This window comes from Gobius niger (assembly GCF_951799975.1).
Source record: "Gobius niger genome assembly, chromosome: 21".
Classification (NCBI taxonomy): Eukaryota; Metazoa; Chordata; class Actinopteri; order Gobiiformes; family Gobiidae; genus Gobius; species Gobius niger.
In genome coordinates this window covers 17,855,149-17,877,749 of record NC_136872.1, presented here as the reverse complement: position 1 = coordinate 17,877,749, position 22,601 = coordinate 17,855,149, and the positions used below count along the sequence as shown (strand labels likewise).

Below are 22,601 nucleotides of genomic sequence, written 5' to 3'. Positions count from 1 at the left end.
TACTTTAACAAATGCTCAGTTATATTAGTTTTCTACTAAATAAAGATACAAAGACATGGAGAGGAGCAAAGTGGTTCGACAGCCCATAAATACATAGATAACGGAGAATGCTAACATTATGCTTCATGTTAGCATCGTGCTAACGCTAGCTCTACTGAACATCTGCTGTGAATAGATTGCTGTGACTTTGCACCACCGTGCCGTACAGTCATTTCTGGGGCTTTTTGAAAGTGGCTCGCGACCCGCTGAAAACCGTTCCCGACCCACCTGTTGAGAACCAGTGCTTAGATCTAACAGAGGCGGCTTACGGTTTCAAATGTTCGTATTCCTCGTATCCATAAGGTTGCAGAATTCCTCATCACTTTCTGCCACTATTGACTGACTGTGAATGGACTTTTTCCAACACAATACAACAAGAAATGTATCAGAATATTATTTCCCAAATGGTATTTTGTCTCAACCCTAAGATTTTCCTTATCCACACAAAAATCATCTCTATTCTGTCTTTTCCCCCATTGCAAAGTCTCTGTTTCTGCCTTTGTGCTCTGTGATGGAAGGAAATTACCCTGTTGAAAACCATTCAAAAACATTCCCGGATAAGTGATGGAAATGTATTAATCAAATAGTACGTTTACTCAAGCCTTAAAGAAAATAATCTCATTTGCAAAAGACTGTTATTAACCTCTAGACAGGACTTAATAATGAATTTCAATAAAATGTTATGCATCTTTGGATATTTCCCCCCTACATTTCACTTGGCACTAATCCTGTGCTTTAGGATGACGTCCATGAGAACCTTTTACAAAATGTTTAAAAGCTAAGTATATGAAGAGGATATTTATTTAAGAAAGAAAAAAGAGTGAAAATTTAACCACAGGCCACTTTACTGAAAATATTTCTACAAGTATTCTTTCGCAGATTATTTTAGAGCAAAAAATAATAATTTAGGGAGGCATCTAGGAGAAAATATATATATTTCTTTGCAGCTATGGGACCAGTGTGTGTTGAAGCAGGCTACAGATACACAAATAAAGTACAAAATTCAAAGTAATTTATTGACGTTTTCGTAAAAAGTACCTTTTTTTTCTAACGTGTGCGCAATTTGCGATTAGATTTGCGACTTATGTGCACTAATATCGGAGAGAAAAGTAAAATAGACCCTTTCGCTTGCTGACATCATCAGTGACATCATCAGCTGGAGGCAGGAAGTGATCAAGAGAAAAAAGATTAAACTAAAACTAGCGATTATAAGTGTAAAACTACAACTAAAAAATGTGATCCTGTTGTGGCTTAAGGTTTTAGAAAAAGAGGAATGACTTTTGAGACGATAAAAATAAGTTTTATCTCGTATTTCCAACCTCAGTTAGGCATTTGATTATCGTTACTATGACAACAGTTTGTGGTGACGTCACAGCTCTACTTCCGGGGTCATAGATGTGTGAGAAACTACAAAAAACTCTTTAATACCACGATCAATATTTCTGAAACTCAACAGAAAGTTACTGAACATACTTATTTATCAGGCCCAGTTTTCAAAAATGCTGTACCTACTGCTATAAAAGTAATATTTACCCAAATCGGTACTTCATGTTTAGCGGAGATAAATGCTAACGCCGCAGCAGCTACGCTAACCCCTGAAGTACCGACTTTAGTAAATAATACTTTTTTAGCAGTAGTTGCGGCATTTTTGTCTGAGAAATAAGTATGTTAAGTCACTCCCCGTTGAGTTTCAGAAATATTGATTGTTGTATTAAAGATTTTTTAATGTTTTTTTTTTTCTCGCACATTAGCCGGTATGCTAGGACCCGGAAGCGGAAGTCGTGACGTCACACTTAACGAATCTAGCTTCCCGCCTCCAGCCTAGCCCAGAATGTTTACAAACAATTAAAGGGTCTATATGAGCTGCAGAACTAATATTTGAAACATGTTTGTAGAGGTTTAAACTAAAGAGTTTGCAGGTTTTATACATAATATAGACAATGTTTTTTTAGTTTGAAGAGGACATTGTGCTAACTGACTTGTTTTCTGTAGACAAGTTCGGCTTTATTTGGGATTTGCTTATGGATTGGAAAACATTTGCAAGATGATTTTATTTAAGAGTGATGCTGTTCATGTTGTCGGGACAGACAAGGCTAAGCTGCTGGTTTTTCGGACTTGAAAATCTCTTGAAAGTCTACACTAAAATCACGCCATTAACTAAAACACAAAAGCCGCCTGTCATTCATAGACTATTAGCTCATAAGACTGTTCGAACGCTCTCTATAACACTGTGTCTCTTATATCCTTGCAACGAAGCCTTAGCGGACTTCAACCCAAACGTTTCCAAACTCAGAACTGTGATTGTTTTCCGAAGAAGCGCCGTTTGTACGACCCCGTCCGAAATATGCTAAGGACTTTTGCGTTGCTTTGTACAAAAGTTAATTTATAATTTACTTTCTTGCAAGATTGAGAGTAAAAAAAAAAAAAGATATATTGTAAAATGACGTTCCCTTGTTTTGTCCCAATCTTCAAAACCCCGAGTGCCAACAACTTTAAAAAACTATTTGCAACCTTTATTTTTTCTTTTCTTTTTCTATTGCTTGACGTATCTTGTAGTGTTGAGATGATTTGTATTCTATGCATTTATGTCGATCTGAAAACGTAACGAGATTGTTGTCGTTAAACTGCGTTTTTAAAAAGTGAACATGTGTTTAACCTTTGATTTTCATGATAAATGACAATAAGGAATTAGTTTATTTATCGACCATTTGCAGTATTCCATTATCCATTACAAAACTTGTTCAATGAAAATCCTACTGTAATATTATTATCTAATATTGGCTTACACTAAGCTGGAAACTACATCCCGTTTTAGCTGTTTTGGTCCATTTGTGATCGGTTGTTTGATTTAGATGCTTCTACAGAGAGACTATGGACAAATTAGCTCTACAGTAAGATAATGTACAAGTGTCACGTATTTCTAGGTCGATAGATATTTCCAAACATGAGTAGGTGAAAACCCAGCGAAGCGGTGTGAATCCACTGCTATGACCTGTGGCTAATGCTCAACACAAGTGAATTATGTTCAAAAAGATCTGTGATTGAATTACTTTTCTTCGTGCTAAAAAGGCAGAGCGTTTTGGTCTCCGTACTAACAGTCAATCAGCCCTATTTCGACAGGATCCGACCGGAAGTGTTTCCACAGCCAAAAGTGAACCGCTTCACTCCCAAAGAGGGGTCCACAAACTAGACCGGTTTGCATATGCCTGATTTTGGTGTGAAAACATTCAATTTAAATCATATATTTTTTCTCATATTTATGTCAGTAATCTACTGCTCAAGTTTTCAAGTTTGATTTGCACAGTTTTCTCATACATTCTTTCTTATTGCCCAAATGAGAGGAGCGAGGCCTCATATCCCTCTTTTATTTTTGAATTCAATGCCGAACTAAAAATAATAGGTGTGCTCGTTTTGGGCATGGTTGTGGTTTCTTTTATTTTTTATCAACAACTGTTCCTCTGGGGCTTGAAAACTGTTCAAACTCTAGAGCGCTCTGCCCCTCCTAATGGTCACATTTTGCTCATGAGGTGTTTATAAGGTGATATCAGGCTCGACCCAGACCACTTTACCGTAAAGACACTTGAAACACAAACTTGCAGCCCCTCCCTAAATGAACCGGTCTCAAATGAACTGAACTGGTCTGGTCCTGTCGAAATCCCCCTAACATTTGAATCAAAAGGATCAAGGCGCTATACAAATAAGTTTCCGTTCCTTCCTCACTAAATCAAACCCACTTGGGCCACCGTGAAGTCCATGTAAGTGTCAAATCTTTAGGCCTGTTCGATTTCTATTACTGGGCAATAGATTTTTTGTGGTCGGTTATTTGTCCATAAGGCTAATGTCATTTCAAATCTAGCCTACAACATGTTCTCACGTATGCCATCAAGATTTACACAGCATATGATCAGCCATAAACAATGTCAAATTCGGATTTCCATTTACAAGCACATATCAAGTTAGTAAATGCTGCAAATCACATTCTAATATATCACTTACTACCAACACAGTAGGACATTTTGTTAAAATTAGCATGTGTTGCTAAGGGTCAGGTAAAAAGCCTTCAAATTCATAGCTCACATAGGCTGTAAATATGTATTTTTGAATATTACCACTGTGTTTCTTTTATGAATTAATTTATTTAATGCCTATATTGTTCTGTTTTTCCTGTTCTGTTTTTACTTCTCGGAGACTAACAGAGGGGGACTCATTGCTTTCGTCATGTTAAGCGTAAATTAGTATGCGTTTTTATGGTTACTGTTACATTTTTGCTGTTTCCGCTTTTGGATGAACAACAACAACAACAAAAAAAGATCATTTCATTGTATTTACTTATTTACTGTTGTTTCTCTGTTGTGTTTTGCTCAGATGTGATGTGGTCATTGTTTGTACGGAAAAAAGACTACAATTAGTTTCCAAATCATGACAAAAGATATCAAAGCAGTCGCATAGATATTTCCGATCTCAAGTCTGTTGTCATTTGCATATTGGACTAAAAGCCAGAAATCCAAGGATATGCACATAAAGGTCCTTCATAGATGTCGTCTGATTTGCAAACAAATATTTCTCTTCAGTGTTTTTTTTTTTTTTTTTACAAAGGAATTTAATTTATAGCCTAACTATGACCATTCAACATTACAATAAGTGTCATTAAGTTACATAAATTATAAGTAATTCTAAAAGAAATGTGAGTAAAACTTGTTAGCAAAATAACTAGCTTGCCCTTTAATATTAGCCTATGCAAACTACCCAAGCTAACGGCAAAACTAGCATTTTAGCTAACAGCAGCAAGTTTGTGTCCCTCCTGTAATAATTAACGTTTTTGTTTTTCACACAAAAGTTCCTTTTTAATTACAATTTCTGTTTATTTTTCAGGTTCAGGTTGAAGGAGAATGAAAAGTGCAGGTTAGCGTAGCGTACGTTGTTAGCATGTTTTACGTCAGTGGAGGAAGTGACGTTTTTACGGAGGATCGCAGGTGTTTTAAATAATGGCGGGAAATGCTGGAAAATAACACAAGAAAGTATTTTTTTTTAATCAACTAGTTATATTTGTTAGGGTATTTAGAATTTAATTTAGTTCTCCCAAACCATATGTTAAACTTCTGACAAAACAGAACGCGAGGGGAAAAAATGGTGTGTTCAATGCAGGGTCCGATATTTTTGAAAGAAACTACAAAAAATAAAATAAATAGATAAAATGACAAACTTCTACAAAATCACTATATAATTTCACCCTTTGAATGATAGGTCACTTATATTGGCATCACATGAATGCAATCTGACGATGAAGTATGGTATGTCATGTGGTGTCACGCTGCTAAACTTGATATTTTGAGACAGTGATTTGAATTCTTCCACAGTCTTTATGACATTGTGGCAAGATGAGTGAAGTTACTGCACTGGCACATTTACTGATGGCCACTGAGAAGGGTAGTCAAACTGATCACATTTGTTTAAAAAAGACATTTGATGCACTTTATAGTGTTTTGTATGATTTGCTTTAGAAAGTAAAATGAGTGAAAATTGGGTTAATTTAACAAACGTTCCCAAACATACTACGATTTACATCTTTGAGCTGATATTACATGTTACCTTTCTTCTTTCTGGGTAAAATCTTTTTATGTTAAAGTGTATTTGAAGTTTTGTTTTTGTGCAGTTGTTTGAAGGACATGACACTGTAATGTATCTTTACCAGAACCCTGTGGATGCCACTTAAGGCTCTATGCTGTTAGTCCTAAAGGTTTCACTAATGGGCCAAGAACTGTCAGCTGTTCAAAAAGGTGTGGCCTTTTGTCATGATTTAAATGAGACTGAATTAAATTATGCCATTTTGTCATTGTGCTAAAAATGAATATAAATATTATATATTAAAATATATTTGCTAACCAAATCTGTGTTGTTATTTCTGTTTAAAAAGAGGAGAGCAGGAGAGTTGGTGACTGTCTGGTTAATACAAGTTCTTCCTAATGCCAAAATATTGGAAATGCTAATTAAAGGAACAGGTCAGTTTTTCCATACTGAGATATGTTCTTACCTGAGCTTAGACGAGTTTAAACGTACCTGTATGGTCTTTGTGCGTGCCCGTGGAAGAGCGTGGTAGCTTCAAACTTCACCCCCGTTTGGAGCTATACGTTTGTTAAGCGTGACGTCACGACTTCCGTTTCCAGGTCCTAGCATACCGGCTAATATATTAAAATATTAAAAACTCTTTAATACCACAATCAATATTTCTGAAACTCAACGGGGAGTGACTGAACCTACATATTTCTCAGACTCATTAGCCAAAAATGCCGCACCTACTGCTAAAAAAGTATTATTTACTAAAGTCGGTACTTCCGGCGTTAGCGTAGCTGCTGCGTCGTTAGCATTTATCTCCGCTAAACCAGAAGTACCGATTTTAGTAAATTACTACTACTTTTTGTAGTTTCTCACACATCTACGACCCTGGAAGTAGAGCTGTGACGTCACCACTTAACAAACGCATAGGAATACATTGGGAGAGGCCAAATGCTAACAACATCTTTGGTCGTTTTGCATGACTGAGGGCACGCAAAAAGACCAGACAGGTACACATCAACTCATCTAAACTCAGGCAAGAACATATCTCAGTATGGAAAAATGCTGGCCTGTTCCTTATATTATATAACATTGCACATTCGTTGATGATTTGGTCAACAGCCCACTGTGTTAAATGACATTGTGCAGGATTGCAGAGGTATTGCACATAACATACACCCTGCATACAAACAAACACCCAAACAACAAAGAAATGTAATAAGCTGAATCTCCATTCTTCAAACGTGGCAATTTTTTCCTCCTCTTTCAATACCAAAGGCTGCAAGTGAAATATTGATTACAAAGTGGAATGGCTCTCTTCTTGTGATGGACAATAATGGGTTTTATTTTCTAGACTTCAAAGAAAAATAACACATATATATATATAAAAAAAAAATCTTTATTTACAGGGAAAATGAAAGGCAGACTTTGATAGAAATACATCACTGTTTTATCTGCGCCATTAGCTCGTCCAGCTCCGGACGTCCCTTGAACCGAGCTTGGAAATCTGCCTCGGTGTGCTGACGGACAAAAGAAAACAACATGAACATGAAAGCATTGTTATTGTATCTGTGGTTTTCATTACATTTATTTGTTGCACAATATTTGAATGCATTATGTTAAGTTATTCTAAATCATTCTTCTGGATAATAAATCTTACCTCTGTAATTGAAAGCTCAACTCCTTCAGGTTGATTTTTGAGAAGAACTTCGAGAAACACTGGGCACAATGAGGTAGTTAAACTGCGGACCTGAAAAGACACATCATCATTAAGTGTTCACTTCCAGCTTGAGTTTCCCTGAGAGAAGCAGAGCTCAGTTTTACCTGGACGACGCGCTCGTGAGTTTTTAACATGGCGTCCACGAACATCTTTGTGCCCTGGTCCTGCAGCAACAAAACCTCGGTGCTTTTGGTTGGTAGTGCGTAACTGAAAGAAATCACACGTTTACACATTATTAGAAATTATAATATTACCTGTCTGGTCTGTGTGTGTGCCTGTGGAAGAGAGTGGTAGCATCCAACTTCACCCCCGTTTGGAGCTATAGGAATATACTGGGAGAGGCCAAATGCTAACAACATCTTTGGTTGTTTTGTGTGACTGAGGGCACACACAAAGACCAGACAGGTACGTATCAACTCGTCTAAGCTCAGGCAAGAACATATAGTATGGAAAAACGGTGGCCTGTTCCTTTAAAAGAGGGGTGGCAATGTACATCAGCTATTTGTAATTTCACAAAGCAGTATTTAATTTACATTAAAGAAATCCTTCTGACTAGAACTTTAATTGTATCATTTTAGTGAGTTTTAACCATGATTTTCCAAATGTAGTTCCAGGTTTTTAGTTTTCTGAAACTTCTTCTGTAGTGATAGCGAAAAAACTCGGCGCTCCAGAGCTTTTATCGCTCTTCATGAAGCAGATGCTTTGAAACACTGCGTCAGAGCCTCTTTCAGAAACATCTGGTCATTCTGTGAGTTGTGTATCGTGTCTTAAAGCGGGTCATTGGCTCAGAGCGTCTCACTGAGCTGCCTTTAGCGGAGAGGCGCTAAACAACGGAGGTTTCCTCGTCCATATAGTCATGTAAATCATTAGAGATAGATAAAGAAATGTGCTGTATTTCACCTACTTCCCATTTAACCGTATTCATGTGGTGAAAGTGGCTTTGGGCCAGAATACATTTTATATGTTATATATTATATTATTATTCTTTACAAAGTCCTGCTTTTGAACAGATACAAAAGCAGGCGTGGAGATGATCAGGCGAGGGAAACGTAAGGAGCTCCATCTACAGGAAATAGGGCCAAAATGAGCTCTGACTGAATGAAGTAAAAATATCGCCCATTGATGTCCTGCCTGGAGCTCCGTGAAGCACAGACCACATTACAAAGAAAATGACTCTTATTTATCGGCCTATGATTGATTTGATCAAACATCAATATCAGGCTGCAAATAATAAAACTGACACACGTCTGTTTGAAACTTCTCTTCCACATGATTGTGTTGGTGCTTCAGTCGTGTTTATGAGAAGTCGCGATAATAAAGTTTGCCCACAGGAGGTCAGTGTTGAACAGAATGAAACAGCTCAGACTTCAAAGCATACCACACTTTTTTTGCTAGGAAAGCCTCAAAGTGTTACAAGGCTTCACTCGCCCATCACCAGTGTTCTGTCAAAACTGGATGATTCCTACCTCTCCGAGACCTTGACGCCGAGTGTGTTGCAGAAGTTGTGGATGTACTGAGAGTAATGCTCCACGAGAGTCATGTCGTATCCAGACACATTCACGTTCAGAGTCCCGTACGCCGTGTCTGTCGCCGCGATGATCGGCTTCATCTGGAGCTTGTCTTTCTTCTTCTTTGGCTGAAAACACAAATCTTCTTTCTTAAAATACAAAACTAAGACATGACTTTATTATATTAGCGTTCATATTGTGAAAAATATGACAACCAAAAAATGTTTTCCTGGTGATTTCAGAAGAACAGTAACCTGGCTAACGCCAGACTGCTGTGTGCGCTCGAATCATTTCGAACTGCACAGCAGCCTGGGGACCATGGCCGAAATTTTCGCATGAATTTGGGAACCAATCACAGAACGAGGAGGGACGGCAAGATGATGACGAGCTATTCGATATACGGAAGCTTGTAGTTTATTTACGGATTAAAAAAAAAAAAAGTTTATTTACGGATCAAACATGACAGCAGCAGACGCGACGCCATTTTTCGATCGAGCTTTAGGCCGTGTTCTAAATAGTTTAGCTCTAAAGTTTACAGCGGGTACATCATACGTCATCGGATACGATGATACGATTGGCTGTGGCTACGTGCAGACGCATGATAGACATTCGTAGCGCCCCATAAACCACACCTCTCCTACGAGAAAATGAATTGGTGGTGCCAGGCAAGAAGAACAGTGCATTAGGTTAGGTTCATCAAGCAATTTAGACTCAATGATATTAGTTTTTCTTTTATAAGTACCAGATTTACATTTCACATTCTGCAGCTAAAGTGCTACAATCTGCATTTCCTGAAATCTGTTGTGTAATAGATGCCATTTTTTTAAGTCTATAAACGATCACCGGTACTATGGATGTATGGATGCTATTGCCCTTTGCAAAAAATGGTGACTTGTGTCTGAAATAAGTCCAACAAATGTCAGTGGACGACGCTCCAAGGACCACACAAGATTCCTAAAAGCTCTGTACAAAACCATTTTTCATGAACAAACTGTACATCGATTTAAATCATAAAACATCAAACAATGTGGAGGCGCCTAAAAGCAGTTTATGAGCCAAATGTCAAAGAATGAAAGCATTGTGACACACTATGAAAATACAAATGACCAGACTTACAGCTTCTTTAGGAACAAGACGCTGCCATTTTCCAATCCCATGAGTTGACCGTCCTTTGTACTGCCTGTGGTTTATGGTAACTGTTCCACCTAGGGGGAAAAATGAAACAGATTTTGTTCAAAATTGCCTTTTAGTAATGTAGTCATAACAGGGAAAACAAAACTGTAGTTGAGATGGGAATGACAACAGGGAAGTAGCAGGACCAAAACACAAAAAAATAAAATAGACTAAAATATGCCTGTCCCTACGCAAGTCAAAAATTTTGCTAAGTCTTAAGTTTAAAACTGATGATTGTATCGTTAAAAATCTGTATCTGTTCAGCTCAGGAAGGACTTACTTGTATCAAAAGTCAATGTAATCTAGACCTTATCATTTATTATGTTATGTAAACGTATATTGAATTGAACATGGGGTAGGCACTTATAAGCTTATTGCTTCAGCCTACTCCATTTTGAGCACCCACACTGTATGAATTTTGGAAGATAAAATGAATGTAAAATTGCTCAAAATAAAGATACAGAAAAAAGGGATTTTATTTCATTATAATTATGACTTTTAAAGATGTAAAGATGCACTTACCCCAAACACAATGCTGGGTTAATGGAGACACCCTGCAATTGAACAAAACTCTATTATAAACTACACACACATATGAATAGTACAGTAGGACAAAGCTTACCGAAATATCGAAGCTGCTTGGTTAAAGGCTTGAGGTAACACGGTCTGCACCTAAAATAACAGGTTTGATTTACAACATGTCCATTTTTGATAATGCATGCTCATTAAAAAACGGTAAATACCCACAAAACAAAGTATTGTTCTTACCAAAATGCACAAAGTGTGTCACTATATATATCAACATTATTATATGTATTTTAAATGTGTCTTTGAGCTTTGATACTGGTATGACCTCTGTCGGCTGTCAGTAACATACGGGGCGAAAACGCAACATTCCGCTTACCTTTCTAATGACTTGACTCATATTGCATATAGACCCGTGTTTACATCCGGAAGATCAAATATTAAATAAAAAGCGTTGTATTTCTGGTTTAATTAACTAGAAAAAGCCCCAAAACATCACCATACATGCTCTTGATTTGGACACCGGAAGTGACGGGCGGAAGTTAGTCCGCCGCCAACCCGTCCCCCGTGTACGTCACCTCCAATACAGTAGTTCCGCTCTTTGTTTACAAAGGAAAAAGGCTCTAAAAATAATAAAATTGATTGGATATCATTTTTTCACTAGGGGCTAACCCATGATAAATCCATGGGCTAACCCCATCGATGTACGTGAAGACTTTTTTTTTTTTAAATACTTTTGCAATAACTCTCATCATTTTTTCCCCCCTCTAATACCTCCTTTTATTACTTTAATAGAGCTCCACAGTTCCACCCACTGCCGGCCACGTGTCGGGGTCCGGCACAAAAAATCATTTGTATTTTTAGCGTTGACTTTTCGAAATATTCAAATTTTTTGGAGTTTAATGCATGGGTTTGGTGACATCACAGCTCTACTTCCGGGTCCGCAAATGTGCGAGAAACTACAAAAAATCTATTTAATACCACAATCAATATTTCTGAAACTCAACAGAGAGTTACTCAACATACTTATTAGTCCAATCGGTACTTCCGCTTAAGTAAATAATACTTTTTTAGCAGTAGGTGCGACATTTTTGGCTAATGAGTCTGAGAAATAAGTAGGTTCAGTAACTCTCCGTTGAGTTTCAGAAATATTGATGGTTGTTTTTAAGAGTTTTTAATGTTAATGTTAATTTTTATGTTGTAGTAGTAACAATAAACAAATGTCTAACTGTTGTTGGAAATATCAGATGAACCTTATTTTATCGTCTCAAATGTCATTCCTTTTGTTCTTGCACCTTAAGCCACAACAGGACCACATTTTGTAGTTGTAGTTTTACACTTATAATCGCTAGTTTTAGTTTAATCTTATTTCTCTTGATCACTTCCTGCCTCCAGCTGATGTCACTGGTGATGTCAGCAGCGAAGGGGTCTATAGCTACTTGTTTAAAAGCAAAGTCATATAACAAGCTTGCCATTTATTTTCTGCATCCCTTCACAAAGGCATATCAAAATTACCTTTAAACATTCAATCGTGTTTGGCTGTACATATTAATTTATAAAGTGCAATATCTCACCACCGCCACCAATATCATACAAAATCAATTAACAGTGCATAGGCAAATTACATACTCCTTTTTATACAGCAACATTTTATAAAGCACAAATGTATAAAACATGCCAAGTACGTGGGTCCGAGAGCGCACATTCTTTGGCTTGCTTTTTGATGTTTAAAATGAAAGCAATCTTTCTAGAAGTTGATTCAAGCCATGCAGGTCCAATTAGCTTTTATCATAGTCAGGTGATAAAAATACAATGCATGCTAGGGATTTGTATACAGCAGCAAAACAATACGTTCACGAGATGTCATAAGCTGTAGAATTAGATTTTGTAGAGGGTTTGTCCAGGTTTAAGGTTAATAGCACCTTTTCTCAGCACAAGGGGACTTTATTGTCTTTGGGGCTATTGTGGAAAAGTTAGAAGAGCCTTTAGTGATAAGATTTCCATGCCATGTTTGCAGACCTATTACTGAAAAGCAGGGCCGGATTTAAGTAAAATGGGCCCCTGGGCTACATTTTTTTCAGGGTCCCCCATATACTGTATGTCTGTCTGATTTCTATCTTTCTACAATGACAGGATACATGAATGAATTAAAAAAAAATGAACATGCACAAGTAACTTCTTATACATAGCTCTAGTTTAAAAATTTAAAAAATAATGATCCCAAATTGAACTCCGTGGCGCTCGTGGAAGAACTTGACTGGTGGGGGGACTCACTTAAAAGGGGGGTCTGGGGGTCCTCCCACTGAGATCTGCTTTATTTTAATGGTGCAATTTGGTGTCTTCTCATGCATTTTAACAGACCAATAGGTACATATTTTTTGTGTCAACTCAAAGTAAATGGCTCAGACCTGGTTTAGAACTGGTTTAGTCTTGATTTAGTCCTGGTTTAGACCTTGTTTCGACCTGGTTTAGTCTTGGGTACAAAGTCATCTGATTAAGCCTTACATGTGAGGGAGTATGCAAAGAGAGAGGGAACTCTCCTTTTCTCCTTATGTCCACGGGCCCCTCAGCCTGCTCGGCCCCTGAGCTTAGCCCCTTTACTCCCCTGAATAAATCCGGCCTTGCTAACAAGTAATAATAACTAGGTAGAGTTTCTTTCAAAGGAGCAAAATTCCGCATTACCCCTTGCAATTCTATGACAAGAACCAACCGACTGAACAGAGTACTCAAAAATAGGATGCATATTATTATTATTTTTTCAAATATACACCCAAACTGAAGTAAATTTCTTCTTTAAAAAAATTTAAATGCCCAACATTCCTCCATCAAACATTCACATTCATTTCTGCGTACGACAAATGTCTAAGGGAAAGCACCTTGTATCATTAATATTATGCAGCAGCTCACGTTGGCTGGAGTCCATTGAGGCAGCACGTGTTGAAAAGTACATTCGAAGAAAACTGCCTTGAAACATCACAGGTAAATGTAGGATATTTGCACTTCCAGTTTTGATAGTTACTGCATGCTCCATCAACTGAGCCACACCACATTCTTTAACGCCCCAACAGTCACGGAGAGAGTTCGGACTGAAAGAGTTCGGACTGAAAGAGCGGCCGACGCTTCATAACGTCCCGAAGTCATCTGTGCATTTTGTTGGATGTAAAATAAAAAAGGATCTTCTCATTTAGTCCATACTGTGAGCTTTTTATCTGGAAGTGCAAGAACATTAAGTCTTCAGTTTGAGACAGTGATTCACACTGCCCTCACTGCCTCTTCGTCTTCCTCCTCCTCATCGTCCTCCTCCTCATCCTCCTCCTCTTCGTCAGGGCTGGGGCTCCAGGTGTCGTCTCCGAGTTCACTGTGATCTTGTCCCTCCTCCTCCTAAAGGACAAGAACATTGATCTCAATACACAGCAGATACTTTAGTATTCCATTTTGCTATGAAGCAGTCTGATGCTAAAATGACATGTTGGTAAAAAAATCTATTCACTTTAAAAAGAAATCCAAGTTCACAGCAGCACAATCATTCAGAAAGTTATATCCTCAAAGGTGTGGACTTCAGACTCCTCCAGAGCATGAATGTCTCACCTCCTCCTCTTCTTCCTCCCCTTCGCTCCTCATTTCTTCTTCGCTGCTATCGTCCAGAAAATCGTCGTCATCGTCGTCGTCATCATCCTCGGCCTCTTCCTCATTGTCGTCTCCCTCCTCCTCTTCCTCCTCCAGGTCCGACAATTGACCTGCACGAGTGAGAAGTACAATCACATTAGATAAAAGGCAAAACCACATTCGGTGCAGATGAAGTGACATTACAGAGCTCTGATCGGATGGATTCAAGCAAATACTGAACAAAAATAAAAAATAAAATATATAGATCATTTCACAAAAGCTCCAGTAAATTTATACAAAAATCACTAGCATTTTTTCAGTAAATTCTTTCTTCTTTTAAGAAGGATAAAATGGAAGTAAACCAAAAAGAATTATGAGTTCAGTTCATCCATCCATCCATTTTCTTCCGCTTTATCCGGGGCCGGGTCGCGGGGGCAGCAGTCACAGCAGAAATGCCCAAACTTCCCGATCCACACACACTTCCTCCAGCTGTTCTGGGGGGACCCCGAGGCGACACCAGGCCAGATCGGAGACATAGTCCCACCACCGTGTCCTGGGCCTTCCACGAGGCCTTGTCCCACTAGGACATGCCTGGAACACCTCCCGCGGGAGGCGACCAGGAGGCATCCGGAACAGATGCCCGAGCCACCTCAGCTGGCTCCTTTCGACGTGAAGGAGCAGCGACTCTACTCCGAGCTCCTCCCGGGTAACTGAGCTCCTCACCCGATCTCGGAGGGTGCGCCCAGCCACCCTGCGAAGGAAACTCATTTCGGCCGCTTGTATTTGCGATCTTGTCCTTTCGGTCATGACCCAAATCTCATGACCATAGGTGAGGGTGGGAACGTAGATCGATCGGTAAATCGAGAGCTTTGCCCCGACTCAGCTCCCTCTTCACCACGACAGACCGATACAGCGACCGCATCACTGCTGACGCTGCACCGATCCGTCTGTCGATCTCACGCTCCATCCGTCCCTCACTCGTGAACAAGACCCCGAGATACTTGAACTCCTCCACTTGAGGTAAGGACTCCCCACCGACCTGAAGAGGGGAAACCACCTTTTTCCGGTGGAGAACCATGGCCTCAGATTTGGAGGTGCTGATCCCCATCCCGGTTCAGTTCAAGTTCTTTATTCAGCCATGGCGTTATTACAGACACAACAAAAACACCAACAACAACAAAATAATATTATTTCATTCCCCTTTTTTCAAAAATCTGAGCCGGCTCTGGACAGATGGCTCGCCAGTTGTTTTGTTTTACTCTATATCAAGGTACAATAATACTTTACATAAAAAAATGAAATAACTGACAGCTTCAAATCTGTCAAACATCGGTTCTCATGCTTCGCTGCCTACATTTTTTAAATACGTTTTATTGAATTGAACGATCGTGTTAAATGATTTTTGAGCAATGCCCAAAGAGTTCCATAAACTGATCCCATTTACAAGAAACCTTTTTGTTTTTGTGAGGTGTGTGAATATGGTACCCAGAAATAGCCTTTTCTTCTGTTGTTACTGTCTGTGATGAACATGTATTTGTTTTTTTTGGCTGTTTTGTAAATCTCAATCAGACGGACGACCTCAGTGATTTTGCGATATTGTCTCTTGCAAAATAGATATTATGTCACTTAATACAGCTATAAGGATCATGACAGCCCTATAATACATGTTCGGCGTGTTCTTACAGAGGGAGTTGATGGCATCAGTGATATGACAGGGAAGCTCCTCGTCCAAAAACCTCCTCATCTCGCCCTCCATCATGACACTCAGCGCCTCTTTGTCCAAGTCCACATAATCTGGGTAGTACAGGGTCTTCCTCAGCTGCCGACGACACCTGGAGCGAGCACACACTGGTTACACGCTTTTCTACATGCAACAGCAAACCTGCACCTTAAGATTAGCTAAACGCCATCATTGCAGTGGGTAAACAAGGTAAAGTATTTGGAAGAGGCCCTAATGTTTTAAACCTCAAACCATTTTTATTCTTTTTAAATAGAGTTAAAGCAGTACTAAGTAACTCTTGCCTCTAGTGGCCATAAGCGCAACTGCAGGTGTCGTAGCAAGTTGCGATTTTTTAACTTATTAATTGTCTTGGAGAGTAAATACTACGCTGACAGAAAAGGCGAAGGGAGAGAGGGATATTGTACTGTATTATACAATGGAAATAATTTTTTTCACTCTTGCTGTAAATACTGTTCAAAGTGACGCTAGCCCGTTAGCCTGTTAGCTTCTTCTTCGTGATTCCATTAGTGTGTATTGGTTGCTCCGGTCCGGTAGCAGCATGGTTTTCTGGCCAGAGACACCAGGGGGAGATGAAAGACCTCCCAATCATCCCATTAACACTTGTGTTACCCCCACAGGGACAACGAAAAGGATTTAAGGTAAACGCGTTACTTACTACTGCTTTAAATAGTGAAATTCTCATATTAAGATAAACTGAAACTTACTGTTTTCCTGTTGTCTTGTAGGCCTGAAAACAAAAAAACAAGTAATGTTTGACAATGTTGAATTTACATTAATGTGGCGTAACAGTGCAGTTGAAGAAGAAATATCCAAAGCTGAGTGAATGAAGTGAATTATTACTCCAACTGTTTTCTGAGGGCCTAAACAATAACCTTTGTGATTTCCTAAAGGTGTGCGTTCATGATTGTAGCCCTGATCAGCTTTTAGTCTAGACTCGAGTGCAGGCGCTCACCTCGATGAACCTGAATGGGTCGTTCTCCATCTGCAGGCTCTCCACGCCGCAGCGGACCTCCTGCAGCCGCGCCTGGTCCTGCGTGATGCGGCTGATGTTCTTCTGGATGGTGGGGCCGTTGGTGTCCCACTGCATCCGGCTGCACAGCTTCATACGCCCGATGAACCGCAGCACCTTGGCCTTCAGGTCCTCCCCGAGACGCGTGAGACTCTGGTCCGAATCATCCATGAACTTCTGCACGAGCGAGAGCCACAGAGCAGATGGGAGTTAAACGCTTGAATGTGCTGCGTATTTAGTCGATCAGCAGATCTTAAAGTTTGGTTTGGTTTCTGTGACAACCGTGGCTGCCACATTTTGCATTACTTATAGATGTTTAATGGCTGATTCTCTCATTTACAGACCGTAGTGTTTTAGACTTTTGTTGTGAGAAACTTTGTGCCTCACCTTGTTTTGCCTCTCTTTCTCTTTCTGCTCCTGGATTTTTTTCTCGGTGAGGCTGTACTTGCGCTCCACTCGGTACATCTGTTTGTCCAGGTTGACCTGAGAACAGCAGCATTAGTCACTCAGTCAGTCCGACTCAGTGTCAGATTAGCAACAACACGCTGCGATAATCCACAGAATACAACACACAGCAACACCAAGCTCCAGGCCACAGAGCATATCTTTAAACAAAACTGTGTAGACAACTTTACATTTCCTCATACAGCCTTACAACAAATTACAGATCTTACAGTATCTATGTGTGGTTTAGTACTAATTTAGTCCTTTGATTAGTCCTTTGTGAGTCTCAGTGTTTATGTTTTATCTGGTTTAGTCTAGACATGGTGGAGTCCCATGTATTTGATAAGAGTCATATTATAGTCCTGATTTACTCTTTGTTTAACTTGCTTAGCCCTGGTTTAGACATACTTAAGTCAAGTTACAGCCCCATTTCACATCACACATTGCAGAGTCTTCCTTATTCCTAACCACTAATTAAAACTACCTGGGATTTGTTGTCACGATCAAAGCGGAAAACTTTTAAACTTTCTGAAATGACCGTGTGATTGTTTCAAGGCACAAAAAGCACTCACACATTCTTTCAGTGATTGCAGATGTTTCCAGACTCGTCACGGGACAATGGCACAGTCAAACACAAAGCCTTTAGTCTCAAACAGAAACAAGAGAATTTTACCTTCAAATCCTTCATTGTGTTCTTCAGAGTTTTGATGGTGTGCCCTGAATGTCCTCCTTCGATGGTGCAGGCGTTACACACATAAACTTTGTCAACCATGCAGTAATATCTGAAAAACGGCAATACACAATACAAAAGTTAGTGAATACAATTAACCAGAGATGACCGTGCGATACATCCCCAACTCTCAAAATAATCCTTTCTCTGTACATGTCAAATCCACTAGTCTTGTTCCTCATTTGGATAAGCCAGGACAACAGACATTTCCTTCATACAAAGACTTAATATCAATATATATTATTCCGGGTGATTGACAAACCAATCAGAGTAACGCACGTTTCCATGAGCAGCATAAAGAAATATTTGAAAAGAAAATCAGACTAAGAAACAAGCAGCCTTCTACAGAATCAGGAATCCCACCATCACACGTCTCTTCAGAGAGCTGCTGCTTTCAGGGTGGTTACGGACTCTATGGACCAGATCCAGCCGTCAGCGGGACAGCTTCATCCACTCAGCTGTCCGGGAGCTGAAGTTCAACACTAACTTTGAACTTTTTGAAGGGTCTGGCTTTTCAGTTTAGTTTAAAGAGGCTAGATGCCATTTTATGCTCACTACTGCCACCTCAGGTCATATGTGTAACTGCACCTCCTATATTGAGCTCGTGCATGACGGCACTTCAGACCCGAATTAACACCTTTTTGAGTGACAGCAGGATTTTAGAGGCAGTTGTGGTGAGCAGGTCTGAGCTCATCCTACACATTAGGACATGGCTGAAACATGTCTCCGTATAGTCCCTTTAAATCAAGGCTCAAAGACAGTTCTAGTGAAACAATTTCTGAGGTCCTATTTAGAGGTTATCTTGAGTACTGCTGATGTTGAGTGTTGAAAAAGGCTCAAAACTATAAATATTGACGCTGAATACCTGTAAATTTCATCATGATCGGGGCACTTCCTCCTCCAGAAGTCGCACATGGGCTCTGACAGTGGGTGTTCCCGAAACGCAGGCAGCTCCAAATGCGGCTTCACGTGCTCTTGGCACATCGACACTTCACATTTCAAACACGTTTTCACTGCAAAAGTCTTCCTCGCCTCGCCTCCCTCCTGCCCCTGAGAAGCTGCCCCATCTGCAGACGCACACTCGCCGGCCATCGCCTCTGCCATCGCCGCCGGGAGGCAGTAGTCACACGGGACGTTGGCAGAGACGGCTCGAGGCAGCTGCGTTTTGGGGCAAAGCCCTTCTCCCAGTTTCATAGCCGTGGCCGATGTGTTTTGCCGCCGCCTAATCCTATAATCGTCCGCGATGTTGGCGAGTTTAAAGTTTTTCTGGAACGTGGAGCCGCATCTGTGGCTGTCACGGCACTCGGGGCAGCGGAAGTGGCCGCGGTCGGCTTGCCGTTTCAACCGGTCCAGGCAGGTTTTGCAGAAGTTGTGGCCGCAGGGGAGGAGATGCGGGTCGCGGTATAAGTCCAAACAAACGGGGCAGGTGAGCTCCTCCTGTAGAACGCTGGACTGGCCCGAAGCCATGGCCCAGCGACAAAACCCCAACTCAAGGAGAGGGTTGAGACGGGAAAATATGTAGAAAAAAACTATGATGGTGGCAGCAATATATAAATGTAGCTGAAAATCTTCTCGTCAACTTGTCCACTTATCGACGTGAAGCGACAATCGCCTAAAACAGAAGAACATAAAAAGGGGGTTACCATTATTCAAATTTCACATAAACAAAATCAACTTTTATGAGCTGCTCTGAATCACTGCAGGTTTAAACATCAAGCACACAAATGCAACTCCAGGATTTCCTAATTTTTAAAGAATGCTCCAGGAATGTCACAAATTTTAATTACATAATCCCAAGGTCTCAAGTCATAATCCCAATTTTTGGCCTTACGTGGGTGCACCCGGGAATGAGGCCAGTTTGCCACAAAGAAAGAACAATAGATGGGCTCAAATCTAATCTCTTTGTAGCCAGCAGGTTAGACTACTGTAACGGCTCACAGGCCTCTGTAAACGAGCTGTCAGAGCTGCAGTACATCCAGAACGCTGCTGCTCGAGTCCTGACAAGAACCAGGAAATACGACCATATTAGTCCAGTGCTCCGGTCTCTGCACTGGCTTCCTGTCGCTCAGAGAATAGAATTTAAAACAGCTCTGCTTGTGTACAAGTCTCTTCATGGTTTAGCGCTGAAGTACATCTCTGACATGTTACAGCCGTATGAACCATCTCAGGGAGGCGTCTCCTGGTGGTTCCCAGAGTCAATAATAAACACGGTGAGGCTAAAGTTAAAATCTGGAACAGTCTTCACGAGGATGTGAGACGGGCCTTAACTCTGACAATGTTCAAATTAGGGCTGCAACTAACGATTATTTTGGTAATCGATTAATCTACTGATTATTTCTCCGATTAATCGCTTGGCTGTGAAAGATGCATGGAAATTGTATTTTTTTCAATTTTCTTATCACAAAACGCTAAAGTGGCGCTGCTTGAGGACATGTTGATGGAGTAAACTTAAAGTAAACGTTTGTAGGAGGCTCTTTGTGCTAATTCTGCTTCTGATTGGACGAGACAAAGACAGATATTTATGAAATTTACAATGTACAAAACACTGCAGACCCTCACTTTAAAAACAAAGTAGGTTTTCATTCAAAATACATAATTTTCATGTCTTCTCTGCTCTATTTTAGTCTGTGTTTCCTAGACAACGATTAATCGGTTACTAAAATAGTTGACAACTAAGTCAACTAAGTCAAGTCTGACTACTTTAGTATCGATTACTTGTCGATTAATCGATTAGTTGTTTCAGCCCTAGTTCAAATCCAGGCTGAAAACAGTTATTTTTGCCAATGCATATGACAAGTATTTATCTGCACTCTTGCCTTTCACTGTAATTGATTAATTTCATGTCGATGTTTTTATTGATTTTATCCGTTTTCTTGTCATTTTATGCAACTGTGCAGCACTTTCAATTGCCTTGTGTATGAATTGTGCTCTACAAATAAACTTGCCTTGCCATTCTCCCCCTATACAGCAGTAATAAAGTACTGCTATAGAGGTTATGTGTGTGATGTCATAACATGGCTAAAGAACATTGAGTGGCTGTCTTACTCTTAAGTTATTCTCTGATTTCTCCATTCATTTAAATATATATATAACAAAAGATCTACATAGAAAAAGAATCTGCACACCCCTTACAACACTGCTGTTATCAAACAAGCACTGAACTATGAACTTTTTCCTCTTCCAAGAAATTTAGATTGCAAAATGGTCACTGGGTACAGACAGGCATAACTTTTGAGTAGAGTCCTGTTATTAGATTAGCCAATAGAGCTTTTAGTTAAAATAATATAAACAAAGAAAGCATATTGTAATATCAACATTAAAGTACCACCGTGATATAATCGATAAGAGAGTAACTTGCTAGAAATGAATAAAAAACTGAACCCACATCCATATTATGTTGTAGTATTCAATAGTTTGGAGTTTTGACAATGGTTATTCTTGAACAACATTGTTCTAGCTAAACCTGGCAGGAAGTGAAAGTAAAAGCAACAAATTAAGAGCCAAACATTGCTATTTTTCTACCCACTTTCCCCTCACATATCTCGTGTAAAGACAGCTTAAATATTGGAGAAATGAGCCTACTTCAAAACGAAACTGCGAGCTCAACATTAGTTACAGCAGTTACTTCCTGTTTGCAGCATAATCTAACCTAACGTTAATCTCACCCCATTAGAAAGCGGTATTAACCTGCTGACCATATGCTTACCTGCGCGGTGACATGCATTAACGTGAATCCATCGTGAAAAGTCCAGAACATGAAGATCCGGTGATATTTCAGGAGGTTGTTTGTGGAAACCAGACGGGCCGAGGTGAAGCTTAATCAGAGCCGCCTTGCACCTGCTAACGTTAACCACCGCTGCCCCGATAACCGCCTTTAGCTAGTCCCAATCTCTACGTGTTTTCCCGACTCCGTGATGCCCGCAAACCGCTCGCTGTCGGTCAGGATTGTGCCAAACTCTTCCAGCGAGGTGGCATTTTGTTGTATTATTCTCGTTTTTTCCACATTTGACGCACAAACGCGGCCACACACACCTGAGTAAACAGAAGCGGGCAGCAGGTTGATGCGGTGAAAATGCGGCGTTCAAAGACCCTGCGTAATCCGAGCGTCATCGTTTCCTTACTTTGTTTTATTTTTTACTCCGCGTAAAATGACACAACTTTCGAATTGAATCAAACAAGGAACACACGTAACACGTATTGATAGTGTTATTTGGAGGCGATTTATTTTTGCTCCTAATTACAAGGTACATTTTAAAAGAAGGGGCACAATACAGCGCTTGAGAAATTTCCTACTGTTTAAAGGCAGCAGCGATGGACCCTGTTTGACGTAGTTAACCCTTTAAATCCACTTGTATTTTTCTACGGGGACAAAAAAAAACAAAAGTGCTGAAAAAAAGTTATGTGTATAATGTCAGTTTTCATCTGTATAAACATGGAGCACACTTTGGACCCATTGTTCAAAGATGCTGCAAGGAAGTTCATGGTTTTTGAATGGAGGATTGCACTGTTGATTAGCCAGGTGAGATTTGGGTTTTTGTCACTGTTTCGGTTTT

The 22,601-nt window shown here is 39.9% G+C and overlaps 3 protein-coding genes across 10 annotated transcripts in view; 1 reads left to right on the top strand and 2 right to left on the bottom strand.

Moving 5' to 3' along the window:
* The window catches only part of tox4b (TOX high mobility group box family member 4 b), a 206,392-nt gene extending 195,828 nt beyond the window's left edge, over window positions 1-10,564 (top strand). For all 8 annotated transcript variants that reach the window (XM_079579909.1, XM_079579907.1, XM_079579908.1 and 5 more), the window contains one exon: window positions 10,555-10,564. The gene's annotated coding sequence lies outside the window, so the exon portion shown is untranslated. The remainder of the gene's footprint in view (window positions 1-10,554) is intronic.
* On the bottom strand, window positions 6,991-11,038 carry mrpl48 (mitochondrial ribosomal protein L48). Its single transcript, XM_079579984.1, has 8 exons — window positions 10,898-11,038; window positions 10,616-10,665; window positions 10,516-10,547; window positions 9,937-10,025; window positions 8,779-8,948; window positions 7,417-7,519; window positions 7,253-7,342; window positions 6,991-7,112 (listed from the first exon to the last, which is right to left on the bottom strand). The coding sequence occupies exons 1-8, from the start codon at window positions 10,916-10,918 to the stop codon at window positions 7,035-7,037; spliced, it is 633 nt and encodes a 210-aa protein (XP_079436110.1). The 5' UTR covers window positions 10,919-11,038; the 3' UTR covers window positions 6,991-7,034.
* A 2,581-nt stretch (window positions 11,039-13,619) lies between these two features.
* On the bottom strand, window positions 13,620-22,120 carry LOC306980515 (E3 ubiquitin/ISG15 ligase TRIM25). The gene is made up of 9 exons (XM_079579944.1): window positions 21,755-22,120; window positions 18,914-19,660; window positions 17,992-18,100; window positions 17,262-17,357; window positions 16,818-17,051; window positions 16,570-16,592; window positions 15,808-15,956; window positions 14,107-14,255; window positions 13,620-13,899 (listed from the first exon to the last, which is right to left on the bottom strand). The coding sequence occupies exons 2-9, from the start codon at window positions 19,513-19,515 to the stop codon at window positions 13,771-13,773; spliced, it is 1,491 nt and encodes a 496-aa protein (XP_079436070.1). The 5' UTR covers window positions 19,516-19,660; window positions 21,755-22,120; the 3' UTR covers window positions 13,620-13,770.
* Window positions 22,121-22,601: the final 481 nt, after the last annotated feature.